At 37.7% G+C, this 27,913-nt stretch overlaps 1 protein-coding gene across 1 annotated transcript in view; it reads left to right on the top strand.

The window, feature by feature from the left end:
• Positions 1-3,088: 3,088 nt before the first annotated feature.
• Positions 3,089-27,913, top strand: part of KLB (klotho beta) — a 33,532-nt gene continuing 8,707 nt past the window's right edge. Inside the window, exons 1-4 of the mRNA XM_047092236.1 lie at positions 3,089-3,135; positions 3,174-3,951; positions 23,516-24,026; positions 26,247-26,515. Of these exons, the coding sequence (XP_046948192.1) occupies positions 3,089-3,135; positions 3,174-3,951; positions 23,516-24,026; positions 26,247-26,515 (1,605 nt within the window). The remainder of the gene's footprint in view (positions 3,136-3,173; positions 3,952-23,515; positions 24,027-26,246; positions 26,516-27,913) is intronic.

The following is a 27,913-nucleotide window of genomic DNA, read 5'->3' on the forward strand; positions in this document are numbered from 1 at the left end:
TTTATTCATGTTGTTTGGCCATTTATCTAATTTAGAGTGTTTTCCTTAATGATTTGCCTGAATTATTTATATAATAAAAAGTTGGCCATTTGCCTTCTAGATTTACTCTAATATTTCCAAGTTTGTTATTTGCCTTTCAATTTTTTTCATTTATTTTAATTATAGTTAAATTATTTCTATAAGTTCATATGTAAGTATATAAATATCATTATATAAACTATATATTTATGTAATTTAACATTTACTTCCATTTTCTTCTAGATTTCTGTAGCTATATATTTTTTAATCAAATATATTTGTGAGGGTATAAATAACCACACTTAAAAATTTTATTTTTAGTAATTAGTTCACAATACAGACATAAATCATTATGCTGTACATATTAAACTAATACAATGTTATATGTCAGTTGTATCTCAATAAATCTGGAAAAAATATTTTAGAAATAGTGAATTGATTCCGTCAACGCCATTCATTCCATATACAATGATTAAGCATTTACTTAGATAAGTGATGATAAAAATTTAGATAAGAGATACTCTTACTGTCTGGGAGAGGAGACAAACCATCCCAGGATCATGTGATAAATGCGGTGATAGACGTATGCATACTATACTACAGGCACGTTCATTCAAGTCTAGTGACTAATAGGCCCCAAATATTCTATTGGGACCAAACAGTTATGGTCCTTGTTTTTAAAAAAGAGAGACTGAGAGAGAAATTAAAGTCAAAAAGAGGTTATAGGTAAATGTATTGTGTGATAAATGTCATAACAGAGAAAGTATGGGTTGCGATGGGAACACGGAACAAAGAGATACATCTATATCAAATCAAACTGTCTTATTTCCTCTCTGGCTGCCTGAGGATCAACCACCATCATGAGCAACACGGTAAATATCCAGACCAGGAAGTTCATGACCAACCGACTACTTTACCCTGAGAATGCAACAGTACCTAAGACAGAAATTCACGAAAAACCACCCAAAATGCACAAGACCAGATGACACCAGATATTATATTTGGATTTGGATCCAGAGCCTATTTTGGTGATGGCAAGACAACTGGCTTCAGCATGATTTATGATTTCTTGCTTCCAAAATGAACTTCTAAAAATGAACCCAGGCAGACTTGCAAGACATGGCCTCTATGAGAAGAAACAGACGTCAAGGAAACAGTGAAAGGAACACAAGAATAGAATGAAGAAAGTCAGGCGGACTGCAAAGGCCAGTGTTGGTGCTGACAAAAGTGAGCTGGAGATCAGGCCCAGGAGTAAAGATTCTGCAGTGACTTTATCTGCAGTGATTGTGCAAGAGGACTTTTTTCACAAGAGGACTAATAAACTGTAAATTTTAAAAATTTAAATAAATAAATAAGTCAAAACAAACTGGGAAGCCAGAAAGACTTGCCGGAAAAGGTGCTGCAGTTTTGAAGAACATGTCGACATGAGCTAGATGAAGGGGGAAACACATCCTATGCAGAGAGCATGCGTACCAAGGCACAGGATATAAGGGCTTAACGTGTGTCCAACTTAGTAATATTATTTGTTATGGCTGAAGGGCAGGGTACTACATGTAGTTAACTGAAGAGAAATGAAGTTTAAAATGTGGGCAGGAGCCAGAACATAGTGTCTATTATGCTAAATCTTAGCATCACTTTCTGAATAATCCTTCCTTTTCACAAAGAAATAAGAATAATGTTTATTGAGCACTTACTAAGTGTCAGTGTCTCTTCTAAGTGCTTTACATGTATTAACTCATTTAATTCTCACAATTATCCATGCAGTAGATACTAGTATTCTGCCTTTTCTTACCTAACAAGAAACTGGGGTGCAGAAAGGTTAAATAATTTGTTTCTAGTCACACAGCTATATTTAAACTCAGGCAGTCTGGGCGCCTGGGTGGCTCACTCGGTTAAGTGGCCGACTTCAGCTCAGGTCATGATCTCGCGGTCTGTGAGTTCGAGCCCCGCGTCGGGCTCTGTGCTGACAGCTCAGAGCCTGGAGCCTGTTTCAGATTCTGTGTCTCCCTCTCTCTCTGTCCCTCCCCCGTTCATGCTCTGTCTCTCTCTGTCTCAAAAATAAGTAAATGTTAAAAAAAATTTAAAAAAAAAATAAATAAATAAAATAAACTCAGGCAGTCTGATTCCAGAGGCCAAGCTGTTAACTACTCTATCTTTCATTATTATGGGATATCTCAAATATTTAAAAGAATACATTTTTTAAAAAGTTTTATCTGGAAACTATAGATTCTGTACAGTATTTTCTTTCTATTTATTCCTATACCAGATTCATGTTATTTAAGTTATGCTTTTTTTTTTAATGTTTTCATATGTAAAGGTAGTCTATGCCTTCACTATTTTCTTTTTCTTTTATTTATTTGTAATTATTGTCTATTTATTCTTCAAGCAAACTTTCATATAATTTTGTTGAAGTAAAATTTGGGGTTTAGAGGATATTGGTTGAAAGTACATTTAAATTTATAAATTAAGTTGGAAAGTATTCAGTGTTTCCATCTAGAAAGAGCTATATATTTCTTCATTCGTTTTCTTTCAAATGTATTGATACATTTTTATAATTTTCTTAAAATAGGTAGCACTTGATAAGATTATTCTTCAATGTGTTATAATTTTGGTAGAAGTGTGATATCTTATGTTATTTTCTAGTTCCGCATTATAAGCTTATAGGAATGCTTCTTGTTTGTATTGCTTCTCCTGAAACGCGAAAAAATAAAATTACCACTCAAAAAATATAAAACTAGAAAAGGTATATATTTTTTTCAGTAATGTTCAAAACATTCAGAAAAGATTTGGGTCAATATGAAAGGCTACAAAGAGAATATGGCATTTTTATTCATTGCTTATACATGTTTTCGTTACACAAACTACGGTCAGTGATGTGTTTTCATATAATCTTTCCCATAGTAAGAGGGAATGAAATGTGTTGGGGAGCGTAGGAGAGCCACCTCCCTCAAATTACGTTGCTCTCCGTGGCCCATCCTAAGTCTCACAGTTCAAGCTAATCATTGACAGAGGTTTACAATCACAAGCTTTTACTGAAGCGTTGATAAGACAGGCGAGCAGTTAGTGGCAAATGAAGTCCGGCTGTGCGGCTGGATCTCCAGGGAATGAATGGATTTTTTTTTTTTTTTTTTTTTTTTTTTTTTTTTTTTTTTTTCCTTCAGCACCGATGAAAGAAACATACACTATCGGAAAACAATGTGCAACCGGGGACTGCAAAGATCTGCCATCCTGTCAGCATTTATTCTCCTGCGAGCTGTTACTGGATTCTCTGGAGACGGCAGAGCTGTGTGGTCTAAAAATCCTCATTTTAGCCCGGTAAATGAAAGTCAGCTGTTTCTCTATGACACTTTTCCTAAAAACTTTCTTTGGGGTGTTGGGACTGGAGCATTTCAAGTGGAAGGGAATTGGAAGACAGATGGAAAAGGACCCTCTATATGGGATCATTTCATCCAAACACACCTTAAAAATGTCAACGGCACGGACAGTTCCAGTGACAGTTACATTTTTCTGGAAAAAGACTTATCAGCCCTGGATTTTATTGGAGTTTCTTTTTATCAATTTTCAATTTCCTGGCCAAGGCTTTTCCCCGATGGAATAGCAGCAGTTGCCAATGCGAAAGGTCTCCAGTATTACAATGCTCTTCTCGATGCTCTAGTACTTAGAAACATTCAACCGATAGTTACTTTGTATCATTGGGATTTGCCTTTGGCCCTACAAGAAAAATATGGGGGGTGGAAAAATGAAACCATAATAGATATTTTCAATGACTATGCCACCTACTGTTTCCAGACGTTTGGGGACCGTGTCAAATATTGGATTACAATTCATAATCCATATCTAGTTGCTTGGCATGGGTATGGGACAGGTCTGCATGCGCCTGGAGAGAAGGGAAACTTAGCAGCTGTCTACTCTGTGGGACACAACCTCATCAAGGTACTGTACGGCTGGCTTCATGTTATAGCTTCAGAATGTTAAGGAGCAGGAGTTAAAGAGAATCACTAAGAAATGTATCTCCTGTTTAAATAATTCTTTTCATTAATATCAATTCAACTAATTTTAGCCTAACTCACAAATTCTATCCTCAAATTTCATATTTAAGGTCGTGTTTTATTTATTTAGGCTCTTAGTAATGGATTAAGCTGATTATTTTCCCTAAATGTTGCCCTTTAAAAACGTTTTAACTCAAAATCTGCAAGTATACAGTGTGAGAATATGAGTTCACTTTCATTGTATGAAAAACCAGTACTTTAGAAATCTAAATGCTGAAACCTTTTCTGAAAATATGCAACCATTTCAGGATTCTTTTAAGGCATGACCATTTCCAATAAATGTTGTTAGTATTGCTATTCTTGGTGATACCTAGCAATAATAAGCTAGATACAGGTTAGCTAACTGATACATATTAAATACAGGAATTGAGACAAGTGTACTTCACAGTGGTTTTATCTGTGTTACAGAAAAGATGAGGTTAACTGTTCTAAGAGTTAAAATTAAACTAGTAATATAAAAACTGGGAAGACTATGCTCTACTCAGTATGTTTTAAAAGCTACAGTTAACGTTGGGAAATCTGAAAATTACTAAAACAATGCTGAAAATGTAAGCAAAAAAATAGCAAATATTGGTTGGATGCTTACTCTGTACCACAGACCATATTAAGCATTCTGCATGCATTATCACATTTAATCCTTGTGATAACTTCATGAACAAGGTCCTATTAGTATTCCCATTTTAAAGATGAGGAAACTGAAGCTTAGTGGGATTAAATGAATTAATTTATAAATGACAACATAATTAAACATGAAATGTTTTCATTAAGAATGTTTTCAAAAGAGCAATCTTTCAGAGATTTTGAAGAGACTTCACCTCACACTGAGGCTAACATCTAGAATCAGGTTTAACTTTTTGAGTCAAATGGGTTCCTCGGGAAAAATAAATTACTCTGGACACCTGCTACATTTAAAAATGAAAACAACTTTGTTAATAGTGTTTAATAATGTGCTAGGAGAAGTATTTTGATTTTTAACAATCAAATGTGAAATGTATAGAAGTAGAAAAATGTTTAGGAACATAAAATTACTCTGTGTCTAAATTTGCACTTACAAAAATATCTGCCCACCCTTCTTATCTTTTTGAACTTTCTGGGCTATTATATATGTGTGTCATACTATAGTTCTGTTGCATCTGCCTTGGCAGTAAACTGATTGCATTATGATTTCAAGATCATTTACAAATCTTTGGTTAGGGTTGTATATAGAACATTACTGTGAGGCTATACTGTGATTTGGCAAATAAGACCTTAAAAGGGAGAAAACTTACAGCTATTAACTATGAGGATTATGCATATATAAGTTAGAAAAATATTCCTTTTATCTAGTTCTTTAAATTATTAAAATTTAAGCATTCATGTATACTATATGCTTGTGAAGATTAAGAAACATCAGATTGTACCAAAGTTTATAAAGTGGAAAAAGTTAAATTCGTCTCTCCCTCTCCACCTGGCAATCTAAACCTTGAGGAAGCTACTGTTGATGGTTTCTTATGATTTCTTATGATTATTTAACTTGTTTATAAAGAAAAGTGTTCTCAGTTGTTGAAAAGTTTTCGGTTTGCCTGGAAAATGTTAACAATTGGAATTTTCATGAAAAATCTGTTTTGGTGGTTAATTTAAGGCCTTAAAAACTGGCTATCTGATAAAAAATACACAGGAAAAGTTGTAACTAACAGGCATTGCTTACAAACTTAGCATATAAAATGCTATATTTTCAGATGTTTTTCATTTTCCCCTAATTTGAGACAAACTCTGCCTTAAACACAAAATCAGCACTCTCTGGTAGTGAAATAAATTTCATTGTTTTAAATTGAGGGATTACATTTTTTAATTATTGTGTTTTCCAAATAATTTCTTCTATCTCTTTAAAATTTCTAAATCACTGACTTAAATAAGGAGGGTAAGAGGTCCTTTGAAATCAGTCAGAAAGTGAAATATGCTTCATAACCCAGTGACATATAGCTCCAGAGAGAAATCTTGCAATGGTTTGGTAGCCTGAGGTGAACTCATTTTTTCCGCTGTTCCTTCTCTGTTCTTCCTTTAACGTGAAAAAGATTAATTTGATATTTTATGTTGCAATGAAGTATTTCTTCCTTACTCTGCCATCTGTGACCCAGAAGTATTCCTGAGGATTAGTTTTTAGTCCAAGTTAACACATCTTACTGAGTTTTAAAAAAGCCTAATATGAAAGTAAATTCATGGGTGGTTATAGATCGTTTTATTTCCTACTCCTCAGACATTGAAAAGATTTCACTGTGGCTGTTGGGGTTTTCTAGTGCCAGAATAACCTTGGAAACTCCATTTCAGTCTGCATTGTCCTGGTTTGGAGGGAACCTGAATGGCCTAGTCAGTCCTGAGACTGACCTGGAATTTAAATTCCAACTTCATTGCAGATTTGGTGATTACCTTAGAGTGAGCCTAAGCCTTGGGTAAAAATTTGTCGTAATCACACCTACTAATGGACGCCCCATTCTGAGTTTTGGACAATATTTGGAAAAGAAAGAGAGTACGTCTTTTGACTGACCATCTCTAAGCATGGTAGTCGTGGCTTTAAATATTATGTATAACTTCGGCAGCAACCTTGCCAGATACCTGTTATTATCCCTGTTTTACCACAGAGTGATCATTTCCAACAGGCATCATGCTGCACCCCTGCATAAAATCTAGGAAGTGGCTCCCCAAAGCTTTTAGGATTAACGTCCTGATTTTCCACCAAGACATCCAACCCCTGGCCTGCATTCCCGCGTCCTTCCTGGCCACTCTCCCATCTCCATCACTAACGCCAACCCCTCCCACCCCACGCTCCACGATAATACGCTAGGAGTGTTTTGATTGTACCTTACTAGTCCTCCCCATTCAGCCTTTACTAGCATTCTATCCAGTGAGAATGCCCTTTGTACTCTCTACTTTACCCATCTAATGTCCTTCAAGATTCAGTTTAGGCAGTCACCACCTCTAAGTTATTCTTGACCTGCTAAGGTTGTTGTCCCTTCTAAGGGCTCCCATAATAAGATGTGCTTGCTGCTACCATAGCACTCATAGCATGTGGTGCTCTTCTGTCTCCCCAAGGAGCCTGAGAGCTCCTTGAAAGGAGAGGCTATTCTTTGTCTTTGTGTTTCTAGCACCCAACACAGAATATTAGGATTAGGTACATGCGAGGTAGAAATGTTTTTTGAGTGAGTAGTTTAGGATTTCTTTCTTAAACCTTGTAATCAAAGAGCCAATGTCAAGTTCAAAACTCATATTTTGTTGCATTATTACTAATTCTTGAAATATTGCCTATGTTAATCCACTGGTATATCAGTCAGGACTTTTTGGTTGTGAGTGACAGAAACCTAATTCAAGTTGACTTAAGCAAAAATGAGCAATTTCCTGGCCCAGTAACCAAATCACAGGGATGAATGGATCCAGTAATGAGGACACTGTCAGAAGCCCTTTGTCTCGGATCTCTCACAACCTTCTCTTCTTGGGGTTCGGCATCATTCTCTCCTTTGTAGAGGAAAGATTTCTCTCTTTCAAGTTCAATTTTTAAAGTCCCAGAGACGGATCCCAGCCTGTGTGGCCTATTGCTCTCATCCCTCAGATCAGCAAAGCTTCAAGGTTTCACATTAGTAAAGATGGTTAAAGGTGTCTGTTTTCTTTCTACTTTTAAGTCAATAAATATGCATAATAATTTAAATTTGTAGATCCCTCTCCCCCTTAAAAGGGAACATCTAGAACCTCTGAGTAAACATGCCCAGAGGTTGGGGAAGATGACTTTGCTCATAAGATGGCAAGTCATTCAGTTTACTACTCCACCAAATAGCTTCCATGATAGTTTTGACTTCATTGCCTTAAATTTTTATCTTTCATAGACATGTACTGTTTACGTAGTATCAGGATTTCTCAACCTCAGTGCTATTGACATTTGGGGCCAAATAATTCTTTTTGTGGTGGGCTTTTGTGTGCTTTGTAGAATGTTTAGCAGTATCCCTGGCCTCTACCCACTAGAGAGATGACAGAAGTACCCTTGTCCTCGGGGTTGTGACACCAAAATTGTCTCCGGACATTGTCAAATGTCCCCAACAAGTGGGAGGCAAAATTCTTCTCCTTTCCTTCTCCTGTAAACCTGTAATAGACAATTGGTTAAAAACATGAAGCAGAAAGAGCAAGGACGTTGAAATATAATTAGTATGAGGGACATAAAATCGCTTCATGATTTTCACCAGAACTGTAAGTTGCATGCATACACTCTATATTAATTTATGTCTAGTTTGGCTTTTCACACATTGAGAATAGAGACTATCTCTGCTAGCTTTGCATTACTTGCGAAATACTTGTAAAAACTGCCCCAGACCATTTCTCTTACATAGTTATTTACAAACAAAACATTAAATGTACTTTTTGAAAAGCAAAATTCGAGAATTCAAACAAACGTTACGTAAGTAACTTTTATCCACTTTTGATGCCACAACATCTTGTTTCACAAAGTTTGCTTTTTTGTGTATCACTTCATGTTGGCTTTTTTTTTTTGCTGGTTTTTTGTTTGTTTGTTTGCATATCCAAGTGCCACATGTACTATTATTTACTAAAATGTTTTTCCTTAAAATGTTTATTTTGAAAGAAAAATTTATCCTTACTATACATGAGATAAGTATTTTCAAATACCCTTCAAATAAATATGTAACATTGAAAACAGAAAACTTTCTTCTTTGTTACACCTAATGTCACCTCCCATACAAAAAGAGGTAGGTGTACCAGACTTGGAAAATACCACTGTAATACATTTGGTTCTAAAACCAAACAGAGTGCGCCATTTAAAAATGTGACATAAAATGCTTTTTCTTGTGTAATTAAAATAATTTGAATAATGTATGATTATTAAATGGGAGAATGCCAAAATTTATGTTTATGTACATGAGCATCTTAAATATTCGTAATTTATTTTTGAATATTTTCAATTTATTTAAAATAAACTTTCTTTTTTATGTTATTGCTTTAAGAAAAAGCTCCAATCAATACAGCTTTTATTGCATCTTTAAAATACTACAAATAAGTCTAAAAAATCATCCGACATCTTGCTATTTCTGTAGCTGGACAACTTAGATCTTATTCATCAGTCTGCTGAACTGTTCCTTTTTCAGAAACATAGATACTATCCCCAGATTTTCTGATATCCTTTTTTTTTAACTGTTGTGGCTTGCTGAATCAAAGCAGCTGAGTTTGATACAAGTTCAATGTAATTTCCTTCAAGAGTTAACTCAACTTTGGCCTTGAGATACAGAATTGAGATACTTTCCAACACAATTTTTAATAAAATAGGCTTATATAAAATAAAATGTATGTCAACACTTTTTTGTATATTACACAGAAATGATGAAATTATTTTTTAAATTCCTCAGGGGTTCAAGAGATTGCTTAATACTATGAAAGAGGCTTTCAGGACAAGAAATATTGGGAAACTCTGCTCGAGGTCAAGGCCTCACCTACTTGTTTCTGAGCCTGGGATAAGATTTGATTTAGTCCCTATTTTTCTACCTCTTTGAGGGACACTGTCTTAGCATTTCTTGGCCATTGTTCCCTCAGAAAAGTTCATACAAGGCTGGGTATGCATTAGGTATCAATAAATAATTCAACTGATTATTTTCTATTTAAGGAAGATCTACCTTGTTCCAGAAAGGATTTTTTTTCCCCAGAAAGGATTTAAAATTGCAATTGAATAAAAGTTGATTTCAGACACACAGACACACCACACACACACACACACACACACACACGCACACGCACATGCATACACACACACCAATACAGATTCTGGCATAAACACATAGTCTTTTCAGAATATGCAAATCAATTATCTATGCTTGTTTCTATTAAAAATTTTACATCAAGGGAGCCTGGGTGGCTCAGTTGGTTAAGTCTCCGACTCTTGGTTTGGGCTCAGGTCATGATCTCACAACTCGTGAGTTCGAGCCCCATATCAGGCTCTGTGCTGATAGTGTGGATACTACTTGGGATTCTCTGTCTCCATCTCTCTCCACCCCTGCCCTGCTCTCTCTGTATCTCTCAAAAATAAATAAATGAACATCAAAAAAATTTTACATTAAAAACTCACCTTGAAACAAGCTGCAGAATATTGACAACACTTAAAGCTGAGTGATGTGCTCATGAGGGTTCACTATATTCTTCTATTTTTATATGTTATGAAAATTTCCACTATTAGTAAAGAGATTATTTTATATTTTAAAAGACAACAATTATCTTTATATAATACACTTCTTAACCAAAATTTAGTGTTAAAACTCAAAAAACAGCTATGAAAGGCCACCATTCACACGATTAATAACTAAGCCTTCTTTCCAACAGAACACGGCAACTACTTTCTTGAACAAGAAAGCTGCAGTGTTTCACAGGCACATTTAAACAGATAAAAATGTCACTTTTAAGCCTCTTCTGCCCAAATCCCCACCAATATCTTGAAGGCTAAGTGTGATATTTTGAAATGGAAATACTAGCAGGAGCCTTCTTTAGCTTATCTTGGTCAGATGGAAACAAAATCTCTAATGATCATCTGAAATGATTTTTTTCCATGAGAAAAATAAAGGAATGTTTAAAAACTCCCTTGTTAAAGTTGGGTTACAAGACAACAAAATACCAAAAGTAATTTTGGGGGCGCCTGGGTGGCTCAGTCCATTAAGCATCCAACTTCAGCTCAGGTCATGATCTCATAGCTCATGAGTTCGAGCCCCAACTCGGGCTCTGTGCTGACAGCTCCGAGCCTGGAGCCTGCTTCAGATTCTGTGTGTGTGTCTCTCTCTCTGCCCCTCCCACTCGCCCTCTATCTCTCTCTCTCTCTCTCTCTCAAAAGTAAATAAACATTTAAAAAAAATTTTTTAATTAATTTTTGCTAAATCTATGGTTAAAAAACCAGCCCAAAGTTTTCTGTCAATGAAGGACAGAAAAAAAGGTTGAAAAGAAAAAAGCCTTGTTACTTGCTACCTTCCACCACTTTCCTGTCCCACACAAAATGAACAAAAAAAGGACACAGGAATGGGGGAAGAGGTTGGTCTTAATTCTTACAGTAAAGTGGAGAATTAAGACAATTATTGCAGATAAGTTTTTGACATTCTATCTTACTATTTTTTTTAAGTTTATTTATTTATTTTGAGAGACAGGGAGAGAGAGAATCCCAAGCAGGCTTCGCACTGTCAGCGCAGAGCCCAACGTGGGGCTCAAATTCGCGAACCATGAGATCATGACCTGAGCTGAATTTGGATGTCTGACTGACTGAACCACCCAGGTGCCCCTCTATCATACTATTCTTTTTTTTTTTAAGTTTGTTAATTTATTTTGAGAGAGAGTGAGGAGCAGAGAGACGGGGGGGGAGAGAGAGAGAGAGATGGAGAGAGAGAGATGGAGAGAGAGAGAGGGAGAGAGAGAGAGGGAGAGAGAGATGGAGAGAGAGAGAGGGAGAGAGAGAGAGGGAGAGAGAGATGGAGAGAGAGAGAGGGAGAGAGAGATGGAGAGAGAGATGGAGAGAGAGAGAGGGAGAGAGAGAGAGGGAGAGAGAGATGGAGAGAGAGGGGGGGGGGGAGAGAGAGAGAGAGAGAGAGAGAGAGAGAGAGAGAATATATCCCAAGCAGGCTCCACACTGTCAGCACAGAGTCCCATGTAGGGCTCAAGCCCATGAACCATGAGATCATGACCTGAGCCAAAACCAAGAGTCAGATGTTTGACTGAGCCACCCAGGCACTGCTCTATCATACTATTCTTAATCATTATTATAAGAAGAATACCGCATACCTACTGTAGTGTCTGAAACTATACTAGGTACTTTTCATACATTGTCTCATTTGATTTGTACATCAACTCTGCCAGGTAGGTACTCTTATAGTCATTTTACAGTTGGTGACGCGGAAGCCCAGAGAAGTTTCTCTGAGGTTGTATGTGATTTTTACTCCGTAATAATTGACAGAACCAAAATTCAAATCTTATCCATCTGAATCCAAGCTAACAAGGTTTAATGACATGAATCAGCTACCTGGCTTCAATGGAAAAGAACAATTTATAGTCTTAAAACCCATGGCAGTCACTTGCGTTGATGCTGACTCACAGATATTTAACTTCACTTTGCCTTTTTAAAGACCAGAACCATCCATCCACATATTTTATTTGTCCACAAAATCTATGAACAATTTATCCCTGACTCATACATTAACCATAAGGTTTTCCATGTGTTTCCATGATTTTAATGTTTTATTTGCTCAAAACTTTAGTGTCCCATTGAAGTAATGTTAAATCACATGTGTGTGCCCTTGGCAAAACCATTTGAAGTTTAATAAAAATTTTTTTTAATGTTTATTCATTTTTGAGAGAGACAGAGAGACAGAGTACGAGCAGGGGAGGGGCAGAGAGGCAGACATACACAGAATCCCAAGCAGGCTCCAGGTTCTGAGCTGTCCGCACAGTCACGGGGCTCGAACTCATGAGCCGTGAGATCATGACCTGGGCCAAAGTTGGACACTTAACCGTCTGAGCCTCCCAGGCACCTCATACAGTTTAATACATTTTAACACAATTATTCATTTAATTAGCTAATGCATAGTACCTATACGATAATCCCATTAGCGTCTAAGACACTTCTAACAAAATATAGGAAATAATGATCAAACAAGTTAAGATTGGCATTCTTACAGGCATTTCTAATCAAATTTGAATACAAAGATGAAAACTGCTTATACGTAAGAATTGCCAAAGACAGCTTCTATACTCAAAATACCATTGTCAGATAGGAGTCATGTAAAAAAACCTATTTGTAGAAGACAATTGGTATTCTAAAATCTTCAAGAGAGTAATATTTACTTTTTCTTTTAAATGTTTATTTTTATTTTTGAGAGAAAAAGAGAGAGACAGAGTGTGAGCAGAGAGAGAGGGAGACACAGAATCCTAAGCAGGCTCCAGGCTGTCAACACAGAACCTGACGCGGGGCTCGAACTCACAGACCACAAGATCATGACCTGAGCCGAAGTTGGTCGCTTAACTGACTGAGCCACCCAGGCACCCCAATATTTACTTTCTCTAATCGTTCAGTAGAAAAAGTTATACTTCAGTGAATGATTAACAAGAGTATAAGTAAATGTAATTATAAGTGTTCAGAGAATAACATTGTGATCATATTTAAACAGCTTGGTTTGATGTGAACACTCTCATACATGGAAAAGGAAGCCAGAGATCAGAAAATACTGTAAGCGATCAAAACGGTGCTGGATATGACGGAAAAAATGAACCGAGGAAAGCTTTGCATTAGTGTAAAAAATCTTACTGAGAAAACTGACAAGTCATTTAGTCTATGTTAAAAGAAAAGAGGGTCATTAAACAGACATTAGTGATTCTGTCGCTGAAAAGCAGTAGGAATGCTAAGAATAGATCAGAACTCCCAAACTTACTAACCAGTAAAGAGTGAATCACAGAAGTAATTAAAGTGGTTTCTGGGTGATCTGCCTGAAAATGTTTGGGGGAAGTCTTGAGGCTGGGGAAAACCAAATCTTTTAGTATTTTGGAGAGTATATTGATGGGTTCTTCATAGTGTCATATCTTGATTATGTGACTGAGTCTAAAAAAAGGGGGGGCTGAGGTTTACTGCTCTCAGTTCTTTCATATTAATCACGTATATATTGTATGTCTTCTGCTCTTACCTTTGAATATCAACATTTATTATTATGGAGTAAAAAGGCATTATTTAATAGATAATAAAATCCAGAATAACTGAACTTTTTATGAGTTTCGGTTTTTCCCATGAGAGTTTTGGAACTTTGGAGAAACTAGAGTAATAGCTTAGAGCAATTAAATACACTGACAGAAACCATTTGTTTCAACCAATTCTCTTGACTTTTTAAAATTAGAAATATTATGCATTTTTACTGCAAAACATTCAAACAATACAGAAAGACATAAGTCAAAGTCAAAAATGGAAAGTCTCCTCTTATACCCTAACCCCACACCCCAGAAGTAACAACTGCTAGCAGCTTGCTCATTATCCACATAGTTTTCTAGGTGTATATAAACACATATGTAAAGTCACATTTTTTTCACAAAATTTGAATCATATTATTATGCTAAGTTTCAGTTATCATTTCTGATTAATTGAAATGCAAAAGTATACTGCTTTTTTTTAATGTTTATTTACTTTTGAGAGAGAGAGAGAGAGCAACAGAGTACGAGTAGGGGAGGGATAGTGAGAGAGGGAGACACAGAACCTGAAGCAGGCTCTAGGCTCTGAGTCGTCAGCACAGAGCTGGATTCAGGGCTCAAACCCACTAACCGTGAGATCATGACCTGAGCCTAAGTTGGATGCCCAACCAACTATGCCACTCAGGCGCCCCAAAAGTATACTGCTTTTATCTACTTATTTCAGTACTTCTCTTTCCTATTAGAAGTTATACTTCAGGGCACCTGGGTGGCTCAGTCCGTTGAGCGTCTGACTTCTGCTCAGGTCATGATCTCGTGGTTAGTGAGTTCAAGCCCCACATCAGGCTCACTGCTGTCAGCACAGAGCCCGCTTCAGATCCTCTGTCTTTCTCTCTCTGCCCCTCCCCTGCTTGCACTCTCTCAAAAATAAATAAAACATAAAAAAAAAAGAAGTTATACTTCATCTGAAGGCAGGAGTTATCTTGTTAATGTTTTTCTAAATGCCCACCAAGGTGCCTTGTATTTGTTAAATAAGTATTTGTAGACTTGAATTTAAACAATTAATCAATGTGAATGAATGGAGAGTGAAGAAAAAGATAAAATAGCCGTAGGTTAAAGGAAAAAGATAAAATGATTTATTGAAATTTGTTTTTGCTAACGTGTATGATTTCTCTAAGGGAAAAAAAATAAATAAACAGAAGGTAATGCTAATGAATTCACTGTTTGATTAGGTACTGATATGGTGCCCCGGCTGGTGAGGCTGGATGAAGGTGTAATCAAAACCACAACTCCCAGTTTGCCTCTTTCCTTACAGTGTTACTGGCACCCAAAAACTGTCCCATGGGTTTCACAGTGTACTGGTCCTTGTTTTTGTGCCTTGTCTGTTACATACCCCTAGCATTGTCTCAGCCTGTTCAATCACCTTTGGGTCTAAGGCATAAAAGTATGCTTCAAAGGCATATAATTTAATGCATGTAATGTCCTGGAAATGACAGTGACGGAGAAAGCTGAAAGACTCAGTTCCAATCCTAGCTTTGCCACTGAGACATTGGGCAAGTCACTTACATCTTGGGCTTCAGCATCTCATCTATATAGAAGATATTTGCAGATTGGATCAAGTGACCTATAAGGTCCATCCCCTACCTCTAGTTAGCAGGCAAGAGCCCAGAACTTGGAGAACCACAGTGTGGGCTTGACTTGGTTTCTGAAACTAGACAAGTCATTTAACCTCCCCATCCATTGGTCTCCCCGCCTCTAAAGTGGGAATGCTAATTGTACCTACCTTAATTCTCCTAAATAAAGATTAAATGATATAGTACATGGGAAGCACTTAGAACAGTGCTCAGCATATCTGGCCCTGGATACATGTTGGTTCTTATTACTATTTACACTATTAATTTTCTATGGTTCTGTAATTTAATCACTGTTTATTTGATCATGAAAATCACTAATCTTTAATGACCATTTAATTATGATTTGTTTGAAAATGGTGCTGCACTGAATGCTATACAACCACAGCATCCCTGCCCTCTTGGTCTAACATTCACAATGGTGTAAAGATCTCAATCCTCAATCAAGACGGTCAAGTGTAGAAGTGGTCCCTCAGGATTCATTTAGCTTCTGACACCAATGAGGACAATATCTAATGCCAACTTTGCTGGTTCTAGGAAAGGAGCCCAGGGAATTATACAGACGTGTTCCATGCTGGGCCAGGCACTTGGACAGCTACATGGTTTTCTGAACACTCCGAATTTTTTCCATGACCTTTCTAGGTGATACTGAATTTCACATACATAGATATTTTCCTCTCAGCATGGAAGAGTGGGATACAATACTTTCATTCTATGACTGTTCAGTTCTTTTAATCAATTATAATCAAGTACAGCAGGAAGAAAATATAATTTTAAAACAGTATGTTGTGGTTCATGTCAGATAGTCCCCAAGTGCTTCAAAATTTAGAACTAGTCGGACATATAGAAAGCAGGATGGTTTAGTAAAGTGACCAGAAAGGCCTGGGTTCAAATCCTAGCTTCACCAATGTCCAGCCTCTGTGAACCTCAGTTTCTTCTCTAAAATGGTAAAAATTAAATCTGCCTTGTAGGGGCTGTACTATCGACAATGTGTGTCAGGTGACCAGCTGACTAGCTGACCCATACTGGGCATTCATTCAGCAAGTATTCTGTGTCAGGCTTTTCTCTGGGCATCTATAGGTACCACTGGAAACAAAATAGGTACAGTCTCTGCATTCAAGAGGCTTGGAGGCCAGGCATGGTTCTATATTATATGGGCCTGAAATGTACAATCTGGGGGACCCTCTGTAAGAAAAAAAATTATGGACATGAAAGTTGGTACAAGAGTGAACATTTATTTGGAATGAGAAAAATATTACAACAGGTTACTGTGGGCTTGATTCAGATTCCTTTTTTTCCAAGGTCTCTTCAGGGAATTCATAAGGAATACTTACCTAGAAATGCTTCTAAATACAACCTGGCTTCCAACCCACCTAGCACATTCTATAGGGACCCATATAAGTGAGTGGCCCTAAAACTTCAGCTTCCTTTAGTTCATGGGAAATCTGCTTTTGTTGCAGGGCCCAAAAGGTCTTGTCTTATTTTTGTTATTGTAATACTTGTATTATTTGTAATTTCCAGAGTGTTTTCTATGTTGACTGTCTTTAAATCTTCATTCCTAAATCCTGAGGAAAGGCCTCAGGTCATCCACTCAGACCATTTTAGCTTCAATTATACTCTGAGATATGGTCCTTTTGCATGAAAAAATTACTAACAAGATCATGATTGTTAATGTAATAATAACAGGAAGCTTAAAATATCATTCCAACCTCTGCAGACTTGGCATGCAAATGTTCTCCTTGGGCAAGGAAATTGAACTTCAGTTAAGCATCAATTTACTAATATTGATTTCTTCTAAGTCCCCTTCAATATCTGGGGAAACCCACAGATGCTTCGCTTAATTAATTATGAGTTTTATTCTAGACCTTTTTCCTTTTATGTTGCCAGGTTTAGATCCTGACTCAAACATTAGTTGAATTTAGTAATATTATCATTGAAATTAGAATTCTATAACAATATTAAAACCATTTTTTTGAAGGAACAAATATAGTAGAGTTTAGCTTTTACATGATTTCTACGGGGAAATCCTGAAACTATACAAACTGATGACGAACAAAGATTTGTCAGAATCATTTGAAAACATAACAATTGGAAAGAAAATAGGAAAATTCATTAAAACAAATTTTAATATTATCATTACTGAGCTATTCCAACTATAGAAAACATGAATTTGAACCATTAAAAATAGGATAGGTAAAAATTTTCTTTATGAAAGGTGGGAACTTTTGTTAATATTGAAATTCTCACCTAAGATTAATGAGGGATATCATTTCCCAGAGTTTCAAGATTCAAAAAAAAATTAAAGAAGTAGCAGTCACATAATAAACTTTAATGAAATAATAGTTACATATTTTTTTAGCAATGAACAGTAAAGTTTGCATATCTTAAACACCCAATAAACATTTGTGGAAAATGAATGAATGTTAAATAAGCTGGAAGGGCAGTAATTATAATTAGCAGAAAACCGGATGCTAACATAAAGAAGTGTTGAGTAGATGAAACAAATGAATCAATGAGTCAAACCAAAATTATTATTATTATTATTATTATTATTATTATTATTTTGGTTTCAGGAATAGAATTTAGTGATTCATCACTTAACATACAACACCCAGTGCTCATCCCAACAAGTGCCCTCCTTAGTGCCCATCACCCATTTAGCCCAGTCCCCCCTCCCCTCCAGCAACCCTCAGTTTGTTCTCTACAGTTGAGAGTCTCTTCTGGTTCGCCTCCCCCTCTCTTTTTTTTTTCTCCTTCCCCTATGTTCATCTGTTTTGTTTCTTAAATTCCACATATGAGTGAAATCGTATGGTATTTGTATTTCTCTGACTGACTTATTTTGCTGAGCATAATACCCTCTAGCTCCATCCAATCAAGCTGAAATTAATCCCAATCCAAATGGACAATGACTAAAACTCAATCAGCTGTAAAAAAATAAATGAGAACACACATGTCTAGCCATGAAACTCGAGAGGTAAGGGAGAGCTGGCTGCAGAACACTCTTCCTGCCCACGTAGACTTCCTACCATTGTTTTCCACAGCAAGTTAAAGTTATCTTCAGCTTCCTTTTTTAAAGCACAGTACTTCAAATTTACATTTGTGTAGTCTTCACAGAGTCTTCACATGTTTTACCTCATTCAATCTTCACTGCAATTGTCTAGCGTGTTTCTTTTTAGCTTAGGATAACAGAGGGAGAGGGAAAACTGAGGCTATCGGAGGGAATGATTTACCCAAGACGAAAAAGCCAATTAGCAGTAGGGCCAGTACTAGAGCCTAGGTCTCTTGCTTTCGGGACCTGGGTCCTTTCCCCTATGATACCATGTAGGTAAGTAGCAGTTTCCTGTCGCTCTTGATAACCATGTATCCCCAAATACAGCAATGTTTTGAAGGAGATGGTCAAAGAATACTCACACCAATGGACAAAATGTGTGAAGAGTAATTTGGAAATATGTAAAACAATTTTAAAAATAGGTAGCCCATTTGTGGGATTAATAGAAGGAAATAAATCAAGCACATTAAAAGCTATATGCCCAAAGTTAGTTATTGCAATGTTATTTATGACAGGAAAAAAAAATGAGAGGAAGGAAGGAAGGAAGGAAGGGAGGAAGAAAGGAAGGGGGGGGGGACCAAGCTAATTCCTATCAAAAGAGAGAGATGACTAAGCCATATTTCATCAAATTGGTGAATGGTTATGAAGATTAAAAAGATGGAAACTGTTCAAAGGGATATTAGGTGGGAAATATATTTGGGAAAGCTGGATGGGATCACAGAAATATGAAAACAGTTTGCTATGATTGTAGGGTTTTAAATAAATTTTCTTTAACAGTGTTTACTTAATACTTTATGAAATAGCTTTAACAATAAACAAGTTTATAGTTCACATGAAGATATTTCAACCAAAGTGTGACTAAAATCATGCACAGATTTGGAAATTTAGCTTTCGACAAATGATTGCGGGTTCCTGAAACACAGACACGGGTGATATGCTACGTTTGCTCATCTGTCTTCAGCCCGTACCCTCCACATCCTTCCCTTCCACCAGCGTCCCGCCATGTCTTCCTGATCTCTGACCCCGTCTTCATCTTGTTTCTGAAATTGTGCCGATATCTTATTTGCTTCCTATCGTTCATAGAACTTATCTGAATCTGCTCTTCTAGGGGCATCAAAGAAAGCTGCTATGTTAGACTAGAGGAGGGAACAGAAGAAGATATTTGGCCCCTGGCTGTCTCTCAGTGACATCAGGCCCTGATAGCTGGCTCAAAAGGAAAAAGCTGCTGACTTCCCCTTTAAGCCACTGAATCTGAAGAACAAAGGTTGAAGCTCCCTTAAATCAATCATTCCAAAGGTAGATGGCCTTGTACAAGATAGAGGGTAACCTTGGAAAATCGCACAAGGAGTGTTGTGCAAGGCTGCAGGGCCAGGCCACACTCCTAAACCCCATTTCGGTTTTCCCAACAGACCTCCTTTATGAGGGCCAGACCAAAGGACATGCATGGATATCCCCATTTCATTAAGATTTATGTCAAACTCACTATGTTGGAGCAATACTTTTTACCTTGTTCCTTGGCAAACAGGATCAAGTTATAACCATAAGTACCACACAAAGAACCTCCCCCACATTCTCCACATGAGAATGGAGAGGCTGTCTTCAGTCCTGAGCAAAGATAACCCTGGATACCTTGATAGCCTATGCAAATAGCAGCAAAGGTGAAAGAGACACTGGGGAATATGAAGGTCACCTTGGGGCATGACAACACGTGTGTGTGTGTGTGTGTGTGTGTGTATCTCCTGAAAACTTGCTTGGAAGGGAGTTGCCAATGTACATGTCTGTTGTCTTCTAAGCTGTTCTATTTCTCATTAAAATGCTGATACAACCAAGATTTTATCACAGCTTAGGTCATCTTTCATATAATCACTGAAATCTGCAATAGAACATCTCTATCTTAAAGAAATTCCCCTCTCCTTTTTTTGCTCCCATTAGGACTGTTTTAATGAATGTATACTGATTCCATCTCACTCTTCCTCTAGTGTCTGATAACATATTTGCAAGGCAGTTAGTTTATGACTTGGAATCTTACATGTTCAGGGCTTTACACTTTACACATCACAGGTGCACAACAGCCCTGAAGAGATGTACTGATGATCACTGCGGCTTTTGTGAATGAAACTACTGAGGATACCGAGGGATTAAGTGACAGATGAGAATAAAGCAAAGAATGCTTCCTTTCCACTCATGCATGATTGCTTTCATATCGAATCAGAAAAAAACAAAAAACAGTTTTCAAGTGTTTCTGTTGTGATTCCAGCCCCAGAAAATCCCAGAAAGGGTGAATAAGACCACTTCAGGTGAAGTCTGTCCCAGGCTCTCCCGTGATTCCTTCCAGGAACCTTCCAGGTTCCAGGTAGGGGAGAAGGCCACAGCCTGAATATTTCTTTAGGAGGAGAGCATTCTTAAGTATCCTTGGGAATGTCTGGGTGCTAAATGATTCCAGGATCTTCCAGTGAAAACTGATCAAGGACAGGTAGAATGGAGGTAATACTTCGAGGCAAATACTCCTTCAGAAAATCTTTCAAGGAATTATTTAAATTAGCTATTATTGCATAAAGCAAGGAGGCATCAGTTCTAGAATCCTTACCTCTTACGGTAACACCTATCTTTCCTCATCTTAACACAATTTATGGACCATTTTCAGTGTCCACAGGATCTATTAAGTTCGAACCATTGCTCATATTTGATTGTTTTTGGCTTATAAAAGGGCATTTCACATAATTCAACCCAATATAAAATACCTCTAATGAGCGAAAGAGAAGCTAAGGAATAAAATGGAAAGCAGATATTGTGGGTTAAAAATAGTAAGGTTTTGTGCACTTGTTTTAGAAACACCCAAACAGAGGAGAAATTGAGACATCTGGGAAGAGATATCAGAAAGCAAGCAAATCAATTGCCCCGGGAAGAGGTGGCTGTCACACAGATAACAGACAATTCTAAGTCTAGCCAGGACATGAAGTGGCCTTGAGCATTAACTGGCCGGGAGTCCTTAATTGTAGTCCTTGACATTTGCTCCTGCTGATATAGCTCATGACTCTTTACCCAGCTTCTAATTACTTTTCCACGTAATGACCTATGTTATGCCATTTTACATGTTTTCTTTCATAAATTCAGTATTTTTTAAAAATTATTTATTTATTTATTTATTTATTTATGTGTTTATGTGTTTATGTATTTATTTATTTAATTTACATCCAAGTTAGCATATAGTGCAACAATGATTTCAGGGGTAGATTCCTTAATGCCCTTTACCCATTTAGCCCATCCCCCCTCCCACTACCCCCCCCCAGTAATCCTCTGTCTGTTCTCCATATTTAAGAGTCTCTTATGTTTTGTCCCCCTTCCTGTCTTTATATTATTTTTGCTTCCCTTCCCTTATATTCATCTGTTGTGTGTCTTAAAGTCCTCATATGAATGAAGTCATGTATTTGTCTTTCTCTGACTAATTTCACTTAGCATAACACACTCTAGTTCCATCCACGTTGTTGCAAATGGCAAGATTTCATTCTTTTTGATTGCCAAGTGATACTCCATTGTATATATATATACCACATCTTCCTTATCCATTCATCCATCGATGGACATTTGGGCTCTTTCCATACTTTGGTTATTGTCGATAGTGCTGCTATAAACATTGGGGTGCATGTGTCCCTTCGAAACAGCACACCTGTATCCCTTGGATAAATACCTAGTAGTGCAATTGCTAGGTCATAGGGTAGTTCTATTTTTAATTTTCATAAATTCAATCTTATTTTCCCAATAATATTATTGGCTCCTGAGGGCACATTCCTGTGCCATACATTTCAGCCTTTCGAGGGGGGACAATCCAGGCATTAAGTAATTGCTAAGTAAGTACCTATTAAACAAGTGGAGGAGCACCTGGGTGGCTCAGTCAGTTGAGCATCTGACTCTTAATTTCTGATCAGGTCATGATCTCACGGTTTGTGAGTTCGAGCCCTGCGTTGGGCTCTCGGCTGACTGCGTGGAGCCTGCTTGGGATTCTCTCCCTCTCTCTCTCTCTGCCCCTCCACCAGCCCCCGACTCTCAAAATGAATAAATAAACTTAAAAAACAAAACAAAACCCAGCCTGGAAACCTATCATGAGGCTCTGTTATAAGAAAGCTCAACTGGAAATGTAAATTGTGGGAGAACCAATAGTAACAACATCCATCTCTGGGCTGTACCTCCCAGATGCTCTATTCAATGCTACATATTTAATATATACATCAGCACAACATCTAACAGCTTTACAAAGGGTATTATTAGTATTAGTATTGTTATTAACTTCATTTTACAGGTGAGGATACTAAGAGATTTCAGAAAGCTTAAGTGAATTACCTAAAGCCACACAGTAAGTACCTAAACTTCAAGCCTAAGATGGTTGAGCCCAAAGCCCACATTCTTTCCACTGGTTTCCTGTTTTGTATAGTACCTATCACTCTTTAACAGTAACAGTAATAATAATAACTGTTATGTTATATTAATAATATTTTATAAAAGAATAGTTATGAAATAAAACTGTTATATTAATAATGTTATAAAAATAATAGTAATAATAATAATGGCTTATGTAGAGGTTACTCTGTGCCACACACTCTTCTAAAGTCCTTTACATATATTATTTCATTCAATCCCAACAACAAACCTAGGAGATGGGCTCTATTATTATCCATTTACAGAATTTTGAGAGTGCATTATCTTGGACTTATAAGTTAGGGCTAAAAGCAGATTCTGTAGAACGATGAAAGATCACTTGTCTTTGTCTTTTTATGTAGAGGAAGAAACCCTACAATCCACATAATATCTCACCTGCACCCAGCCCCAAGAGGGCCCACGAAAGGAGTCAGGGAGAGGAGAAGAACGATGGAGCTTGGACCAGAGCTCTCTGCCTGCCCTTGGTAATCCTATAGGAGAGGCTGTAGGTTGGAAGCACAGGAGAAGCAGACAGAGAATAGACTTTGAGATCATCAGGGTTCCCTGACAGCTTTCCCCTGCATCACCCTGTGCTGCACTAATTTGTCAATGAAAAGACCTTCTACCAGCCAAGTTACAATCCTTGTGAGTAAGGACAATAAAAATTAATAATATTTTCTTCTTATTAGGCTCATTCTAAAGTTTGGCATAACTACAACGTAAATTTCCGCCCACATCAGAAAGGTTGGTTGTCAATCACATTGGGGTCCCATTGGATTGAACCAAACAGATCAGAAGACATGATGGATATACTCAAGTGTCAACAATCCATGGTTTCAGTGCTCGGATGGTTTGCCAATCCTATCCATGGGGATGGAGACTACCCAGAGGTGATGAAAAAGAAGTTGCTCTCCATTCTACCCCTTTTCTCTGAAGCAGAGAAAAGTGAAGTGAGGGGCACAGCTGACTTCTTTGCCTTTTCCTTTGGACCCAACAATTTCAAGCCCCAGAACACCATGGCTAAAATGGGACAAAATGTGTCACTCAATTTAAGAGAAGTGCTGAACTGGATTAAACTGGAATATGGCAACCCCCGAATCTTGATTGCTGAGAATGGCTGGTTCACAGACAGTCATGTGAAAACAGAAGATACCACAGCCATCTACATGATGAAGAATTTCGTCAACCAGGTTCTTCAAGGTTGGTTGTACATTAGCTCAATTTTTAAAACTTTTGAATACTAATCCTTACAGGATACTTAAAGTCATCTTCCAACATATGATTATTGTTGTTGGGCTTCCCCATTGTCTAATGTTGATAGAATTTTTAAATGTTACTCTCATGTCCTTTTTTAATAAAATTTTGAGAACAAAATAGTTTTAGACTGTAGATACATCCTAAATTGGTAACAAGGTGCTGTATCATTCTTTGTAAAAGAAGGCATGCTATAAGAGATACATCCCAAAGTTTTTTGACAGTAGTAACTTGGTTTAAGATGTTGAAAGCTTTTCTTGAAACTGTGCTGTTTTTATTCTATTACATGACTAAATAGTAAAAAGGCCTGGAGACAAAGAATGAGCCATGAATGGCAAAGCTGAGTAATATCTATGGCTCCTAGATAGTTCTCTGACCCCTAGTGACCCCTCATACCTTTTCCACTACTCAAGTAGTGACATCTACAGGTGACTATTGAAATAATGGAGCATAAGATAAGCTCAAATTATGGTGGGTTTGTCCCCTTCAAAATTGGGCTCCATTTCACCCAAATACAAAGAAATTTTGGGGGCACCTGGGTGGCTCAGTCAGTCAAGCATCTGACTTCAGCTCAGGTCATGATATCACAGCTCGTGGCTTCAAGCCCCACATCGGGCTCTGTATTGACAGTTCAGAGCCTGGAGCCTGCTTCAGATTCTGTGTCTCTGTCTCTCTGCCTCTCTCCCAGTCACTCTCTGTTTTCTCTCTCAAAAATAAATAAACATTAAAAAAAAAAAAAAGAAATTCTTAGTGGATCTTTCTAAAAGTCTGTAGCTCTCTTTAGAAGTCATAAGCCTAAGGGTGCCTGGTTGGCTCAGTCAGTAGAGTGTGTGACTCTGGATCTCAGGGTCATAAGTTCCAGCGCCACGTTGGGGTTAGAGTTAATAAACAAACAAACAAACAAGCAAGAAGTCACAAGCCCAGAGGAAAATCCCAGGTTCTGCAAGAGAGTCTTCAGGGAGGGTCCTCTGGGAGAGCAAGACCTTGTTTCCCCAACCTGTGGGAAGGAGCAGCATGGAACAGAGCCATGCCCAGTCACAGGAATGTGCATATGGGGACCGCCAGAACAGAGGACTCTGCCTACAGGGCCTGAGCCAAATACCTACGGTCGGGCAGAAGGGCTATACATTCCCCACATGTTACCATTCCATTTCCCCTGAGGACTGTACAACACCAAAGAGACTAGCACCAGGGCCTACCAAAATATATTTATCTCACTAGAATCTCTTGGCATGGATTTTCCACCTTTTAGGAAAAGAACGTCAGTGACAAAAACCCAACAATGCAGAAATGAAGGCTCTTAAGAAAAAAAAAAGTTCATGATTGATTTGGGTATTTGTTGCTTTTATTGCTGCTGTTGATTTCCATATTTCATTTTTGCCCAATTCCTAGAAGTTATTGAATCAGTTTCTTTTAATTTTTTTTTTAATTTTTAAGGGTTTTATTTTTGAGAAATCTCTACACCCACCGTGGGGCTTGAACTCAACAACCCCAAGATCCAGAGTTGCACACTCCACTGACTGAGCCAGCCAGATGCTCCTGAATCAGAGTTTTTAAAGCTAGAAAGGTCCTGAGAGATCATCTTTCCCCATCTTTTTTTAACAAATGAGGAAACTGAGGTCAACAAACTTGCCCCAGAGTTTGCCCTCACACCTCCTGCCCCTTGGCTAGTCAGTCCTTCTCTTACACCACTGTACTTGTTTTCTTCCTTAGATGCTCATTCACTTATGTTTATTCTCAAAGCTGATTTTTCAGTCCTTAAAGGGTAGCTACTTAGGAGATAGTTTCTCCACAAATGGGAACCAACCCAAGCTTGAAATGCGAAACTCTTGGTCACAAGCAGACATCTGCATTGGTCCCAAAGGGTTCTGGAAATTTCTATGCCTTCTGACACAGATTTGCATACTAAGTCTCAGGAATATTTTAAATTTGATTATTTCACTGTATCTTTCACTTGTTGTGGGTAGGGGGAGGACCATGCTGGATGAAAATAACTGCCACTTTTCCAGTATAAACATAAATTTTCTATTTTCTATAATGAGCCTTTAAATTAGGGGGAAAAGTTGGTTTCACAATATGCTCCTGGCAACATGTCCCCCAGCATACTGTTAGTGAATCATAACCGTGAACCAGAGTGAACATCTCTGCTTTTCTTTCCCCGTGCAGCAATAAGGTTTGATGAAATACGAGTGTTTGGCTACACTGCCTGGTCTCTCCTGGATGGCTTTGAATGGCAGGATGCTTACACCACTCGCCGAGGATTATTTTATGTGGATTTTAATAGTAAACAAAAAGAAAGAAGGCCCAAGTCTTCGGCACATTACTATAAACAGATCGTACAAGAAAATGGTTTTACCTTAAAAGAGTCCACGCCAGATGTGCAGGGTCAGTTTCCCTGCAACTTTTCCTGGGGTGTCACTGAATCTGTCCTTAAGGTAAGCGGCTACTTACAAATTAACTATGAACTGGTGCAAACAGTACACAGTATTTTATTTCATTTACTCAGTGACAACTATCAGACAATATCAAATATGATTACTTGGAGGTGATGGAGGGGAGTTGCGGAAAGAGGAAGGAAAATGAGGAGAATTGATGCTTACCGAGAGCCTCTCATGTGCCAGAACTTCTCCTTGGTGATGGAGATGAAAAGGCTGCCCTCAAGGAGTATACAGTCTAGAGGGAATTTACAGTTGCTTTTGAAGGAGGCATTGGTCAGTAGTGTCAAAGTTATAAGAAAAAGCTTTTTATAGATTTTGTTTGCCAAAAGCAAATTATTAGTGGCTCTTTATTCAAGTGGTTCCTGTTATCTGATAGATTTGAATAATTTGCCTTATGAGGTCTCTGTATCCCAGTGGAGCCTCTCATGTCTCATTCTTCACCTTCATCAGATTATTTTCTTAAATGCCACCTTCTCGGGGCGCCTGGGTGGCTCAGTCGGTTGAGCGGCCGACTTTGGCTCAGGTCATGATCTTGCGGTCCGTGAGTTCGAGCCCCGCGTCGGGCTCTGTGCTGACAGCTGAGAGCCTGGAGCCTGTTTCAGATTCTGTGTCTCCCTCTCGCTGACCCTCCCTTGTTCATGCTCTGTCTCTCTCTGTCTCAAAAATAAAATAAAATGTTAAAAAAAAAAGATTAAAAAAATAAATAAATGCCACCTTCTCAATAAGGCTTTGCTCCACTCCAAAAAGTCGCTATCTCCTCAATTCCCCTTCTTTTTCTTCTGTGAATCCTATTCATCACTAACATACCACTATGTACTTTACACATTTTTCTTTTTACCCCTAGCTTTATTGAGATACAATTGACATACAACATTGTGTAAGTGTAAGGTGTACAACATGTTGATTTGATACATTTATATATTGCAAAATGCTACCATAACAAAATTCCCATTTCTTTTTGTGGGGAGAACATTTAAGATCTATTCTCTTAGCAACTTCAAAGTATATATAATACAGTATCATTAGCTACAATTACTATGCTGTACATCAGATCCTCAGAACTTGTTAATATTATCACTGGAAGTTTGTATCCTTTGACCAGTATCTCTCCATTTATCCCACCCCCTAGCCCCTGGTAACTACTTTATGCATTTTTCTCATTTTTTAAATTTTTTTTAGTTTATTTATTTATGTTTATTTTTGAGAGAGAAAGAGAGAGAGAGTGAACAAGGGAGGGAGGGCAGGAAGAGGGAAACAGAGAACCCGAAGCAGGTTCTAGGCTCTGAGCTGTCAGCACAGAGCCAGATGCGGGGCTTGAACTCATAAACCGTGAGATCATGACCCAAGCTAAAGTCAGACACTTAACCGACTGAGCCACCAGGAGCCCCTAGTTTA

This window comes from Lynx rufus, unplaced genomic scaffold (genome assembly GCF_022079265.1).
Source record: "Lynx rufus isolate CCGP_SWC_20201006 ecotype Redwood Valley unplaced genomic scaffold, mLynRuf1.p SCAF_3, whole genome shotgun sequence".
Taxonomy (NCBI): Eukaryota; Metazoa; Chordata; class Mammalia; order Carnivora; family Felidae; genus Lynx; species Lynx rufus.